General features: G+C 42.2%; 1 protein-coding gene across 6 annotated transcripts in view; it reads left to right on the top strand.

Moving 5' to 3' along the window:
* Nucleotides 1-161: 161 nt before the first annotated feature.
* The window catches only part of NEK11 (NIMA related kinase 11), a 195,823-nt gene continuing 183,267 nt past the window's right edge, over nt 162-12,717 (top strand). For 4 of the 6 annotated variants that reach the window (XM_090046394.1, XM_090046397.1, XM_090046393.1 and 1 more), the window contains exons 1-2: nt 162-296; nt 6,975-7,250. In XM_090046394.1, coding sequence (XP_089902520.1) covers nt 7,081-7,250 — 170 coding nt within the window. In that variant the 5' untranslated portion in view covers nt 162-296; nt 6,975-7,080. Of the gene's footprint in view, nt 297-334; nt 580-6,974; nt 7,251-12,717 lie in introns of those variants that run through there. The other 2 variants (XM_090046395.1, XM_090046399.1) reach the window with 2 other exon arrangements.

Below are 12,717 nucleotides of genomic sequence, written 5' to 3'. Positions count from 1 at the left end.
GGGGGCGCAGCAAAGGAGCCCGCTTGCCGGGCAGCGGAGGTTACCAGGGCTCGGAGGCGCCGGGCTGCGTCATGTGACCGTGGCTAGCTCCAACAGCAACGGCTTCCCCACCTTCGTCACGCGATTAGCTTCCCAGTGGCTCGGCCTGAGCGCTCATTTCCCGTCGGGCTGCGCGCGGTGTTTCCTAGCAACGGAGCCCAAACACAGGACGGGCGGGAGCTTTGGCAGCCGGCTGGGCTGAGACCCCTCCCCCTTCCCCACGGGGCCTCGCCGAGCCCGGGGCGGGGCCGTGCCAGGTAAGTGGTCTGAGGCGGCGGGGGGTCATGGGTTTTAGTGGGAGCTCTGTTGTGGAGCAGGCGCCGAGGGACTGAAAGGTGAGATTCCCCCTTGCCTCCGTCCCATCTCCATGCTCTTGCCTGCTTCTAGCTCCCTGGCTGCCTGTACGAGGGGCACAGACAGGGAAGGGTTAACCAGGCTGAGCCTGCCCAGAGAGCAGCAGCAGTGGCTGTGGTGGCTCTGCAGACAGGTTAACCCTCCCTTGCTTGTTCTCCTAGGACGGATGGCTCAGGCAGCCACTTGGTAAGCAGGGGGGAGAGGGGGGTGCAGCAAGAAGGGGCCTGCGAGGGGAGTAGGGGGCTTGATGTGGCCCAGTAGGGGGTGGGGCCCAGTGGGTGTTTATACTACTATGTAGTCTAGAGCTGAGGTTCTCAACCTTTTTTGTATGAGGACCCATGACCAGTCCTGACCCAATGTCCCTCAGTCCTGCTGTGCCCCATCCCCAGTGTGTGGGGCAGGGGGTGGGTGTGTGTGAGGCATGGGGGGCCCCAAGCAACCCCTTGCAAGCTGGAGGAGCTGGAACTCTGCCAGCCTACAGAAAAGCTACAGTTTCCCATGTTTTTCCCTTCTAAAGGAGAACCCATTTTTAAAGCTTGTCTCTGACCCTTTCATATACTCTTGTGACCCACACTTGGGTCATGACCCACGGTTTGAGAAATGCTGGTCTAGAGTGGCTACACTTTAGTGTAACACGAGCTGGGTAGCACAGATCAGGGATAATCTTGCCCTGGAATAGCTTAACTTTGAGCCACATAACAAGCACTTAAAACCAGTTTCAGGTGTTAAATGCTCCAGTAGCCGCTCAAAATCTAATAACGAGATTTTATTAGTGTAATAATGAGACCCTAAGTTACATAGGCACCCTGGGACTTTCATCCCAACAAAAGGGGGAAAAAAATCTTGTAAGTAAGACTTGTAGGTCTCAAGCCCAAATAGATTTAGTTGTTGGCAAGCCCTCAATTAGAGGATGACCCCTACCACAGCGCATGGATGGATCTCAAGGTTATTGAAGAGTCCAGTCCTTGAGCCATTTAAGTTGCAGGTCTTTCAGCAGTGGGAAGTAGGCTGCAGGCTGGGAGTCTTCTCTTTTTCCTTCTTCTACCCACTCTTCTCTGCATTGAGGGCAAAACACTTTACCTCAAAATGGCTGTAGTGCCATCTCTTACTAAATCAATTTAGTCGGAACCTAAAAAAGGGGTGTCATGAATAAAAAGAGTGTGTATAAATAACAAAAAGTCAACAAAGAAAGCTTGGTTGTGGAGGTCAGAAAGTGCAGGGGTAAAGTGAGATTTGCCACAATCAAAGTAAGTTCAGTCGTGAAAGAAATTAAAACAAACAATAAAAGTTTCTTTAACCACATAGCTAAGAAGAGAGCAAGGAAAGAAGAAATGGGATTGCTACATTATAAGTATAGGGTTCTATAGTAAAGATGGGGTGGAGAATAAAGGTGCTTCATATATAGAGTGAAAACTAACTTTGTCTCCACCTTGAGGACACTGTAGAACACAGAATCAAAGTCTAATAGGAATGAGTGTGTAGAGGTAGAAATTATTCTAGCTAGGGGAAAGGCAATATTCAAAGAGTTTAGTGGACTCAAGTTGTGGGGACTTGTTAAGCTCTATCCCAAAATACTGCAAGAACTAACATGAGAGACTGCAAGTATGGTAGCAAGAGCTTTTAATTAATCCCTCAAATTGTAGAAAGATTTATTATATGACTTGAGCATAGGGAAAAAAAAGCCTATGTTTATAAGAAAAGAAAAATGATCTGGGCAATTGCAGAATCATTAATCTGATCTCAATAGTATTCAAGACTTCAGAATAAGTTTTGAAGGAAGGAATAATTAAATTCATGAATGGGACAGGCACCATGGGTTTACTGCAGGTAGATTATGCTAGCCTAATCTAATATCTTTAATAAGATAATTCACTCTTTCACAGGACAAAAGTCATGGAGCTAATGTCTCTGGACTTCAGTAAAACATTTGATGCAGTGTCATGTGGAAAATTACTAGTTGAAATGGAGAATATGCGGATCAGTACCCCATATGGAAATATATGGAGGATAAAATAGTAGAAAAAGGGAAGATGACAGTCAGTTGCACTGAAAAGGAAATTGAGTGGATTTTTTTCAGGGTAAAACCAATTTTATTTGATACTTTCACTAAGGATCTTGGCACAAGTAGTAGAAGTATGGTAATGAAATATGGCGATAATATAAAGTTAAGAAATATTATCAATACAGAGGAAGATCAGACTGTTATGTGGGAAGAAATGAATGATGTTGAGGACTAGAGTAATAGAAACAAGATTAAATTTACTAGTATAATATGCAAGGTGATATACCCTTAGGGACTTGTGCTATAAATGGGAAGCTTGTCATTTGGAAATGAGAAAAAAAAGTAGAAAACCATGGGTATGTTAGTGGACCACAGATTGTGACTAAGCCATTGATAGGATGCAATTGAAAGGGGCAAATATGACCAGGTCTGCATTGCAAACTTAACATGACTGGCAGTGGTACCCTTAAGCACATGCTGCCTCTTGAACTGGAAGGGGATGGGCTGTTTTATGTCACTGTCACTAGTGGTGCCAGTGAAAGCATGGCTTATGGTGTTAGGAAGTATCAGATGAGGTCCAAGAACAAATGAGTTCCGTAATAAGTTTAGGTTGGAAATTAGAAAAAAATTCCTTACCATTACAGCAATGAGGTTCTGGAACAACCTTCTCACAGGTGTAATGAGGAGTAAGAAACTTAAATACATTTAAGATGGATCTTGATACATAAGTGAAGGGAATTTATATAGCATGATTATTGGAGTGGCTAACTCAGAAGTTCCTTTTCAGTCCTGTGTTCTTACTAGCAAAGCTTGGATACCTCAAGCCTTGGTGTAAAACACTGATTAAGAGCCAATGGAATTTAAGCTTAGGGCTGAAATTATGTGCTGGATGCATATGTTCATTTTATCCAGTGCAGCGCAAAAAGCATATTTTGTGGAGGGCAAATGATGGACAGAGGACTTGAGCCACCCTTCGTGTCTTCCTGATTCTGGGCAGTTGTGACTTGTGGATTGATTAGAATTGTTCAGGATGTCTGTGTACTGTCTTGCAGTATATTTTGGGCCCTTCTTTCCTTCACCAAACTCTTACTGCCTCCAGTTCTGACAGCTGTGAGGGTGGAATTATAGGCGTACACATTCTGGCCCCATTCTTGCCTAGTGGAATTCCCTGAAGAGACATTTACCTCTTCTTTGCCCTCTTACCTAGATCACCACAGGAAGGGCATTATAACGGCTTTAGGGTACGTCATGATCTGACCCTTTGTGCAGAATACATGGAAAGAGGTGATGACAGAAAGTCACAGTAGATTAAGCTTCTGATTGCATGCAAGCTTTGACCATCTCATCTTTCTATGTCACAACCTGAACAATATAACAATTATGAAGATTTCTGTGGCACTCAAGTAGTCTTTGCTAAAGTATATTCACATAAAATATACTCAAGAAGCTGATTGTGATCTAGAAGTGATGTAGTGTAACTATGGACTGCCAGGTGCCTGGTGGTTTACTAGTGCTTCTGGCTTCTCCCTGCCTCCCAGCTGTTTCCTTGGGTGTTCTTTATGAAGGAAAGAGATACCTGTGAAAGCAGAACTTTTTCATTTTAAAACAGTTTTTCATACATTAATTATTCATCGGCCCCAAGGGAGGCAGGTAAAGAAAAGATATTGGCTTCATTTTATAAATGGAGAAACAGAGGTAAAGCTTGTGACATACCCAAAGACAAAGGAGAAGTTAGAGGTTTGTTTAAAACTTAGCTGTGTTGAAAACTTAGACTTGTCTTTTGTTCAGATCCCTAGACCATGCTTTTCTCAAAGAGGCTGTACATACTAGCACAGTATACTAAAGTACTTCGTAGGTGTCTTCCACAACATTTTTCATCTGTAGATTTCAAGGCACTCTACAAAGAAAGAATCTTTATTTTGATTTTATGCATGAGAAACCAAGCCACAGAGAGGTGGAGTGCCTTGTTTTAGGGCACCTAACAGGTGAGTAGCAGAGGTGGGGATGGAAGTACAATCACGTGTCCCAGTCCAGTAGCTAAAATTGTGTCATGAAAAATTGTGAGGCATTTAGAGAATAATGGTGGCTATGCAGTTACTTGAGAGAGAAACTGAGTTATGTTTGTTGAATCTCCTGAGAGTTTCTGGGCTTTTCTCTATCGTTCCCGTATGTTTGTTTATTATTTTTAAATATTCATCTTTTGCAAAAAATATTCCACATAGGACTTTATTTTGCAAAATAATAGCATAGAAACATTGACTTGACAAGAGAGAAACTCACTGAAAATATGTAGATTTTATAGGGACAGAAATTTAGCATTTTACTTTTTTCCCCTGCCCACCTAAACAGTGTCCTTTCATGCTTTGTAAAAGATTAGGAATTATACAAATAGAAGATTATTTATCCATTGTACTTTGCTTACATTTTGCATTACAAAACTAATTTTTGTCATGGTTGGTATTTGAAGGAGGATATAGAATCAAAGGAATGTTCTTTTTAATGTTTTCACTTTTTAGAAGAAAAGATGGTACATCATTTGTACCATTATGAAAATAACTTACAGTAATTAGAAGTTGGCTGTGTTTCATACTATACTAACAACGCCAAGTTAAACCCATTGGCACAGAATATGCTAGCGTTTCTGCAGATGGGTGTTTACAATAGTTTCATGCATGCAAAATATTGTTATAAAATGCAGAATCATAATCCTTATGGTGCTGGAATGGCTAGATACCTAGCTGCAAGCAACAGTTTTCTGTATTATGCAGCCTTTAAAATTAAATATTCTTGTTTTACTTCACCCAGTAAATGACATTTTATATACACAAAACATTTTGATGCTGCTGTTAACGAATTAAATGGTGGTTACCTTCCTGAAGACATTTTTTGGTTTCCTATGTGAAGTTATAGTGCTAACAAAATATCATGTTAACTCTTTTCACTTCAGAGGATCCTGAAGGTCTTTATTATGGAAAGAAATATATGGCATTATGAACATTAATGATGTTTTAGAAATGGGAAGTGGAACATGAATCTTATCTGTAATTCTTGTCCTACAGTTGAAAATCACGTCAGCAGCCTTTTTAGTTAATAATTCTGCAGAATTAGGGCTTAAAAAAGAAATACAAAAACAAATGAGTCTCAAGAAAGTGATTGAGAAGAGATTATTAGTGAGAAGAAGAAAGGAGAGAGAGGAAGGTTTCTTGAAAGAAGTGGATTTAAGTATATTAACCTTAGCTGAACATAAATTAGCCTATTAATTTATCTGCCATTGCAATGGGAGGATATTGGCAGTGCTTTTGTCTCCCCTGTTTCTTGCTTGCAAGACGCTGTAGGGTGTTTTTGGTTTTGTCTTTGTAATATGCTCTATGATTGTAGTGTGTTGAAAAGGATGGTTTTTAGGGTGTTTTGGATAGCTGTTATCTGTGGATGCAGGGGACTAGACTCAATTAGTGATGTGAAAGGTAAAGTGATTAATCATTTAACCAATAAGTGGAGTTAGCTTACCAGTTATCTTTAGCTCCAGGTGGATGCAGTCTGGCAGAGAAGATGGGGAGAGAAACTGCGTAGTCCACAGCAGGAATCAGAAAGCAGCAAGGTGGCCATGAGGGACAAGTGAGCAGAAGGGGAGGGGAGAGGAGGACGAGTATGGTCCTTGAACTTCAGAGGAAAACATCCAGCAACCTAATGGCTCATCAGTTAAGTGATTAGCTGCTCCCCCACCAGGTGCTCCTTGGCTGGGTTTAGATCTGCTATGTTATCCATTAATCGCTTAACTGATACAATTAGAGGAGGGTAAACAAATATTTTTAAAATGTTATTTACATTTAGATCTTAGCAAGGCCTTAGATTCTGTCTCCCATTAGATTGTCTCATTTAAACTGGAGAGTACTGGCCTAGACCAGTCCACAATGAGGTGGGTTGGCAACTGACTCGCAGGCCAATCCCAGAGAGTTGTAACTGATGGGATGACCGCATCCTGGAGGGTCTTCTCCAGTGGTGTCCCCAGGAATCAGTGCTTGGGCCTGTGCTCTTTAAAATCTTTATCAATGACTTGGACGAGGGCGTGGAAAGTGCAATGATTAAGTTTGCGGATGACACCAAGCTGTGGGGAAATGCAGGCGCATCAGAAGATGGGGATAGGTCATCAGGGAAATGATGCTAGTTCTGGAATGTGATGGCAATACTAGTAAGTTAAAGCAGGAAGTGAAGGACAATAGCGTACCCATTTGAACCCTCAGGAGGGATTTTTGGTATGCAGCACACAATTATGTTTGTTCTTGAAAAACGTATGTGATCTTTTTAACAACTGCATGAGTGAACATCTTAGTTTCATATCCCCTACTACTCTGTTTTGCCGAGGCATTTATTTTTGTACAGCCACAGAGTTCCCCACCTATTAAACTGACAGTGCACCTTTTATACTATCTTTAAAGTTTCAACTTAAAATCTACCACCCAAGCCTTAATGTGCAGTGAGCCTATTTAACTTGTTTTAGGTGGCAAGTTGACACTTTTGGGTATATATTACAATTAACAGTTTGAATATTTAAGTGTTTTTGTGGTTTTTTTTGGCCTAGGTGTTTTCTTTTGAATATCACTGGAATCACAGGAACATTATTAAGGAGACTTGAATTTGGAAGATACTTTTTAGGGAATTAAATGTAATCTCTCTTGCATGGAGCAATGCTGAAATTCCAAGAAGCTGTTCAGCATGTCAGTGTTTCCAGATCTATTTCCACCTTCTCAGATACCTTGATTGCCAGAAGGTACATTCTTCAGAGGAAGCTTGGCAGTGGAAGTTTTGGAAAAATCTATCTGGTTTTAGACAAGAAGGCAAAACAAGGAGAAGAGTTGTAAGTATGGGTTAGAAAAAAATGAGTTTTTAATGCATTTATTAAAAATTGGACCACAATTCTATTCTAATTGCCTTATTTTTTTTTGTTCTATTTTTGTTTACACCATTAACTCATTACTAATGAAACCAAATTCAGAGGTATTCCCCGCCCCCTTCCCCCTCCATCCTTATTGATAATTATAAATAAGATTAGCCTTAACACTGAACTGAGCACTTGAGTTTGGTACTTTTCTGCTTACAGGTCTTTGGTCAGTGTATTTTATAGTCTTCAAACTTAAGTCATTTTTAATTTAGATGCCCTCATCTCCATATCCAAGTGCTTCCTAAATTCAAAGTATTTAAGTGCCTTCCAGATACTAGAAGAGATTATATCTAATGAATTGCTAAAATTAAAAATGCCCAGGGTTAAAGTGACAAGAAACTATTTACCGCTTACTTAACATATAAACTTTTTTTCAAGCTATATATGAGTTTGTGGTAACTGCATAGGGGAGTATTTTGTCTTTCTGAACAACATGATTTTGAGCCATTCTGAGAAGAAATGACAAGGAGTATTAACAGGGGTATAAGTTGCAGCAGTGTTGGTCTAAGGACATAGGCAGACAAGGTTCTTTGGGTGAATCTGATATCTTTTATTAGACCAACTTAAATAGTTGGACAGCAATTATTAAGCAAGCTTTCAGGTTCAAAAACCCTTCGTCAGGTTAAGGAAGTTTCAGCAGTTGGCATGTGCTCTTCCTGGATGGAATGAAAAGTAAAGAAGCCAAAGGCTGGGCTGGTATGCATACAAGACAGGTAGTCAGTGAAAATGTAGATTGAGGAGTCAATGGGTGAGAGAGAGGCTGGGGGTGGGGAAGAGAGAGAAGGGGGATGAATAGTGGAGAGATACCTAGGGAGTCAGATGTCAGGCAGGTTATAATGTGTCATAAATCTGATGTTTATATTTAGTCCATGATTTTTAGTATCCAGGAGGTTGATGAAGTGGAGTTCATAGGATCGTCTCTGGGAGGTGTTTGGTAAGTTTCAGGATCAGTCCTCAAAGGAAACTTACCAAACACTTCCCAGAGATGAGCCTATGAACTCCACAAGGCCAAGCGCACCTTGTCATGTATTAGCAGATGCGTGACCAACAGATGAAGGGAGGTGATGCTCCCCCTCTATGCCGCATTGGTCAGGCCACAGTTGGAGTACTGTGTCCAGATTTTGGCGCCACACTTCAAGATAGACATGGAGAATCTGGAGAGGGTTCACAGGAGGGCCACTCGCATGATTAGTGGCCTCTGTGAAAGACCCTACGAGGAGATGTTGAGTGATCTGGATCTCTTCAGCCTTTACAAGAGACGGCTGAGGGGGTGACCTTGTAGCTGCCTACAAGTTTATCAAGGGAGGACAGCAGGGAATTGGTTATGCGCTATTTACCAGATCACCCCAGAGAGTAACTTGGAATAATGGGTGCAAACTAGTGGAGAGTAGATTTAGGTTAGACATTAGGAAGAATTTTTTTACAGTAAGGGTGGCCAGAATCTGGAATGGGATTCCAAGAGAGGTGGTACTATCACCTAACTTGGAGGTCTTCAAGAGGAGGCTTGACAGTTACCTGGCTGGGGTCATCTGACCTCAGTTCTCTTTTCTGCCAGGGGCAGGGGATTGGACACAATGATTTATGAGGGACGATGTTGGCAGCAGCCGGGCCGTAGTGGCAAAGCAGAGCTACAGCCTGGCATGCAAGTGGTTGGTGGCAGGAGAAGACAAGAGCAGCGCAGTCCCCCGGTCCATTACTCCCTTGTGCTGCTGGGAGTGAAGCTGGCATGGGGTCCTGGCAGTGACAGCAGCAGCAATGAATCTTGTCAGTCCACTCTGCCCTCTTGTGCTGGGTCCTGTCCACTGGGCCACAGAGGTGGATCTTGCCTGTTCCAGTCCAGCCACACTGCAGCCTCATGCCTCCTGTGGGTTCAGAGATCTGTTTGGGCATGTTCCGCCCCCCCCCCCCGCCCATGGCTGTCCGACGCATCACCTGTGCCCCTTCCCCCCACCCTACTGCATTGCCTATGCCCCCACGTTGACTTACCTGTGGGGAGCTGTGGGAACTGCTGTCCACCATGCTGCCTGTCTGCCATGTGCATGTCATGCACCCTGTCTGATTGCCTTCCTCCCATTCCACCCAGTCCCAAGCAGCCCCTTGCAGGCTCGAACTCTGCCGGCCTGCAAGGGGAAACCCACAGTTTCTCATGTTTTTCTCCTTTAAAAGAGAAAATCTGTGTGTTTCTGTGGCAAACGGCAAACCCAGATCCCTGCTGATCAAGCACTCCTGAATCAGTTAGGAGTTTTGCCTTTGACTTCTGTTTGCACAGAAATCACACAATGTATTTAGACATCTGTTTTGTTGTATTTTATTCCTGTTTATATTTGGACTTAAAAAAATGTGTTCTCTCTTTCCAATTCAAGTATGTTATAATTGTATGTAAATAAAAATTTAAGGAGCTAATGTTCTGAGGATTTAAGCTACAACTGGCGACTGGGCTAGCATGGGCGCTAAGGTGCACTGTTGGTGGCTTAGAGGCCACAGCAGAAGCACTCACGGCGCAGCCCTGTCAGATTCCAACAAATTTGTGCTTTCTGCTAAATACCTTGTTACAAGGGCATGAAAAAGGAAAGTAAGCTGCAACTTAGTATGTTGTTTGTCTCAGTGTTTTGCTGTAAAACTGTACATTCATGATGTGATTATTTAATAAATATATGTAGCTGAGACCCTTTTTTTTCTTTCTGTTGTCCTCACCTGTGTGCTCTTGTCAATATGCTTTGTGTTTCTGGTAAGTTCATCTATAGTTGGCACCAAAAATTTCAATGACATGAAATGTGCCCTTTTTAAAAAAAATCAAAAATGTTTTGCGGACTTTTTTTTTTCCCCCTTAAGAAATACTGTGGTTAGCTTATTGTAATGAAGAATAGATTTTATTTGCAGCTGTCATGATGTATACCAAGTGTTGGGACCTTTTAGACATTACAGTAAAAGCTGTGTTAAATGGCGTTTTACTAACCAGAATACTCTATTAACTGGAAGTTCCCCAGTCCCACACTGCCCAGCTGGGCCTGGAGGTGGGAACCAAAGCAGGGCCAGCTGCAGCTGCACTGCTGGGCCGGAGGATCTAGAGCCCCTGGGACCCCCATGCCTGCTCTGCCAGGTCCTGCACAGCCGGGGTGGGGCGGGGCGTGGGCCAGAGCCGCGGCTCCTCTGGGGGGTATGGGAAGGGGTGGCAGCACCCACCACTGCACGTCCTGGTTATTCAGATAGCTGGAATTTATAGATAACAGGCAACCACTTACCCCACTCATGCTGGATGGCAGAGCTTTTACTGTACTATGCTGTCATGAGCTAAATACTGGCATTGAGACTAGAATTTGGGGCAACACAGGGAGCTGAAAGTCTTAATCGGTTCTTGTATTTGTTGCTGTATACTTGCTGCATAAGCAGAAAATAACCTGCAGCACAGTTGTTATTGATATTTTTTTTTATAAACATTTCTTTAAGAAATACATCAATTACTTAAAGGGATCTTTAACTGACTGCAGTATTCTTTGCTTGTTCTTTGTAAAGGACAGAGCTGGATATAGTTATACTAACAAGATTGTATAAGATAAGTCATTAAATCTTCTGTTTTTATTTTTTGTTACTTTTTTAACTCCTTATTTTGACTTGTAGGATTTAGCAATTAAGAAAGTTACTGCTTTTAGCAGCCTTTATTACACGGTTCTGCAATTCACTGTTGTACCACATGGAGGCATAAGAGTACTGCGGTTGTTCTCCTTAACCACAGCTGAACTCTTTTGTTAATAATGGACTCATTTAACTGCCCATCATTTCATTATACAAGAGATGAAAAAACGTTTAGCTCTGCTATAAATTTCTCCTATTGCATATAAATGCTAACATGAAAGTTCAAATGATATTTCAGGGTAAAATTTAGCTATTTAAGATTGTGTCCTTTTTCACATTTATTTCGTACAGTGGTTTTATATATAACCACCATATAGGTGAGTGGGTGTGTACACCTTTATTTGTATTGTGTGCGTGTGTCTGTTTATATAATTTTAGAGATTAAAAGACTCAGTTTTTTTGATCCATCAAAATGTTCTCAAAGCACCGCTAAGCTTGTTGAAATGACTGGCAAACAAAATAGATTTATTTTTCCTTGTGCATTTCATTAAAAAAAAAAAAATCCCCGAATGACCTGAGTGGAATGCAACAGATACAGTATATGGTACACTAAGTGATTTCTTTTCCAGTTTGAAAGTAGCATTGAGAATTTGTCTTTCTCTTTTTTTCTCTCGCGCCTGTCACTGGAGTTCGAGCATGCAAGTCCTCCAGTGGACAGTGCCTGCCTTCCAGGCTTCTTGGGCAGTTCAGGGGGTGCTCTGCAGTGTCGAGGGTGACCATTTAGTCCTTGCACTGTGATACTGCTAGTCCTTTCCCAAGGTAGAGGCAGGGGTTTCAGCAGGCTGATGTATTGGATTTTTTATTTTTCAACTGTGAGGGCAGGCCTTGTGGGCCAAAGGCCCAGGCTCTGTCTGTTGTACCCGGGTCCTTGCATGGACAGTGTTTTATTTGTTTTTTGGATTGTTACCCCCTTTCTCCTTAATAAACTTATAAAAAGTAGTCTGTCTGTCAGTCAGAGGCCACCTACTTGGTTTCCTTCCTGTACTGGGTGGCCAATTTGGGTATCATCTGCTTGGCCAACTTCTTACTTGGCTAGGCTAAGATGGCCACCCTCAAGAGCTGCAGGAACCATCTTGCGGGGGCTGGCTTAGCTGACACCCTACAGCTCTTCCAGTTTTTGGTTTGGATATGCCTGTCACTGGTTTGAGTATGCTGTCCTCTAGCAGATGGTGCCCGCTTTCCAGGAAATTTGGGCAATTCAGGAGGTGCTCTGCAGTGTCAAGGGTAGCCGTTTAGTTTTGCACTGTGATACTGCTAGCCTCTTCCTGGGGTACCAGCATGGGTCTCAGCAAGCTGATGTTGCACTGGATATTTTTCTTTTTAGACTGTAAGGGCAGGCCTTGCGGGCTGAAGCCCCAGGCTCTGTGTGTTGTATCAGGGCCCCCACATGGGCCATATTTTGGGGTTTTTTTGTTGGATTGTTATCCCCTTTTTTCTTTAAACCTTTATAAAATTCTTTCTGTGTGTCTTTCTGTCATGCATTTCAAACTGGAAAGGAAACCTGTAAACTGTTGCATTCCCTTTTGCGTCATTTGGAGACATTTTCTTCAGAAACGCACAAGGAAAAATAAGCCTATTTTGTCCTAGTCATTTCAATAAGCTTAGTGATGCTTTCAGAGCATTTTGATGGATCAAAAGTACTGAGTCTTTTAATCTCCAAAATTACCTCTATGGAGTAGCATTATATTTTTATTACTTCACAGCTGATCCATGGCTTAGTGAGATATAGGAATTAGAGAGAGAGCATGAA

This window comes from Crocodylus siamensis, chromosome 5 (genome assembly GCF_052110815.1).
Source record: "Crocodylus siamensis isolate JL-2025a chromosome 5, ASM5211081v1, whole genome shotgun sequence".
In the NCBI taxonomy this organism is placed as follows: domain Eukaryota; kingdom Metazoa; phylum Chordata; order Crocodylia; family Crocodylidae; genus Crocodylus; species Crocodylus siamensis.
This window is presented reverse-complemented; position numbering and strand designations above follow the sequence as displayed.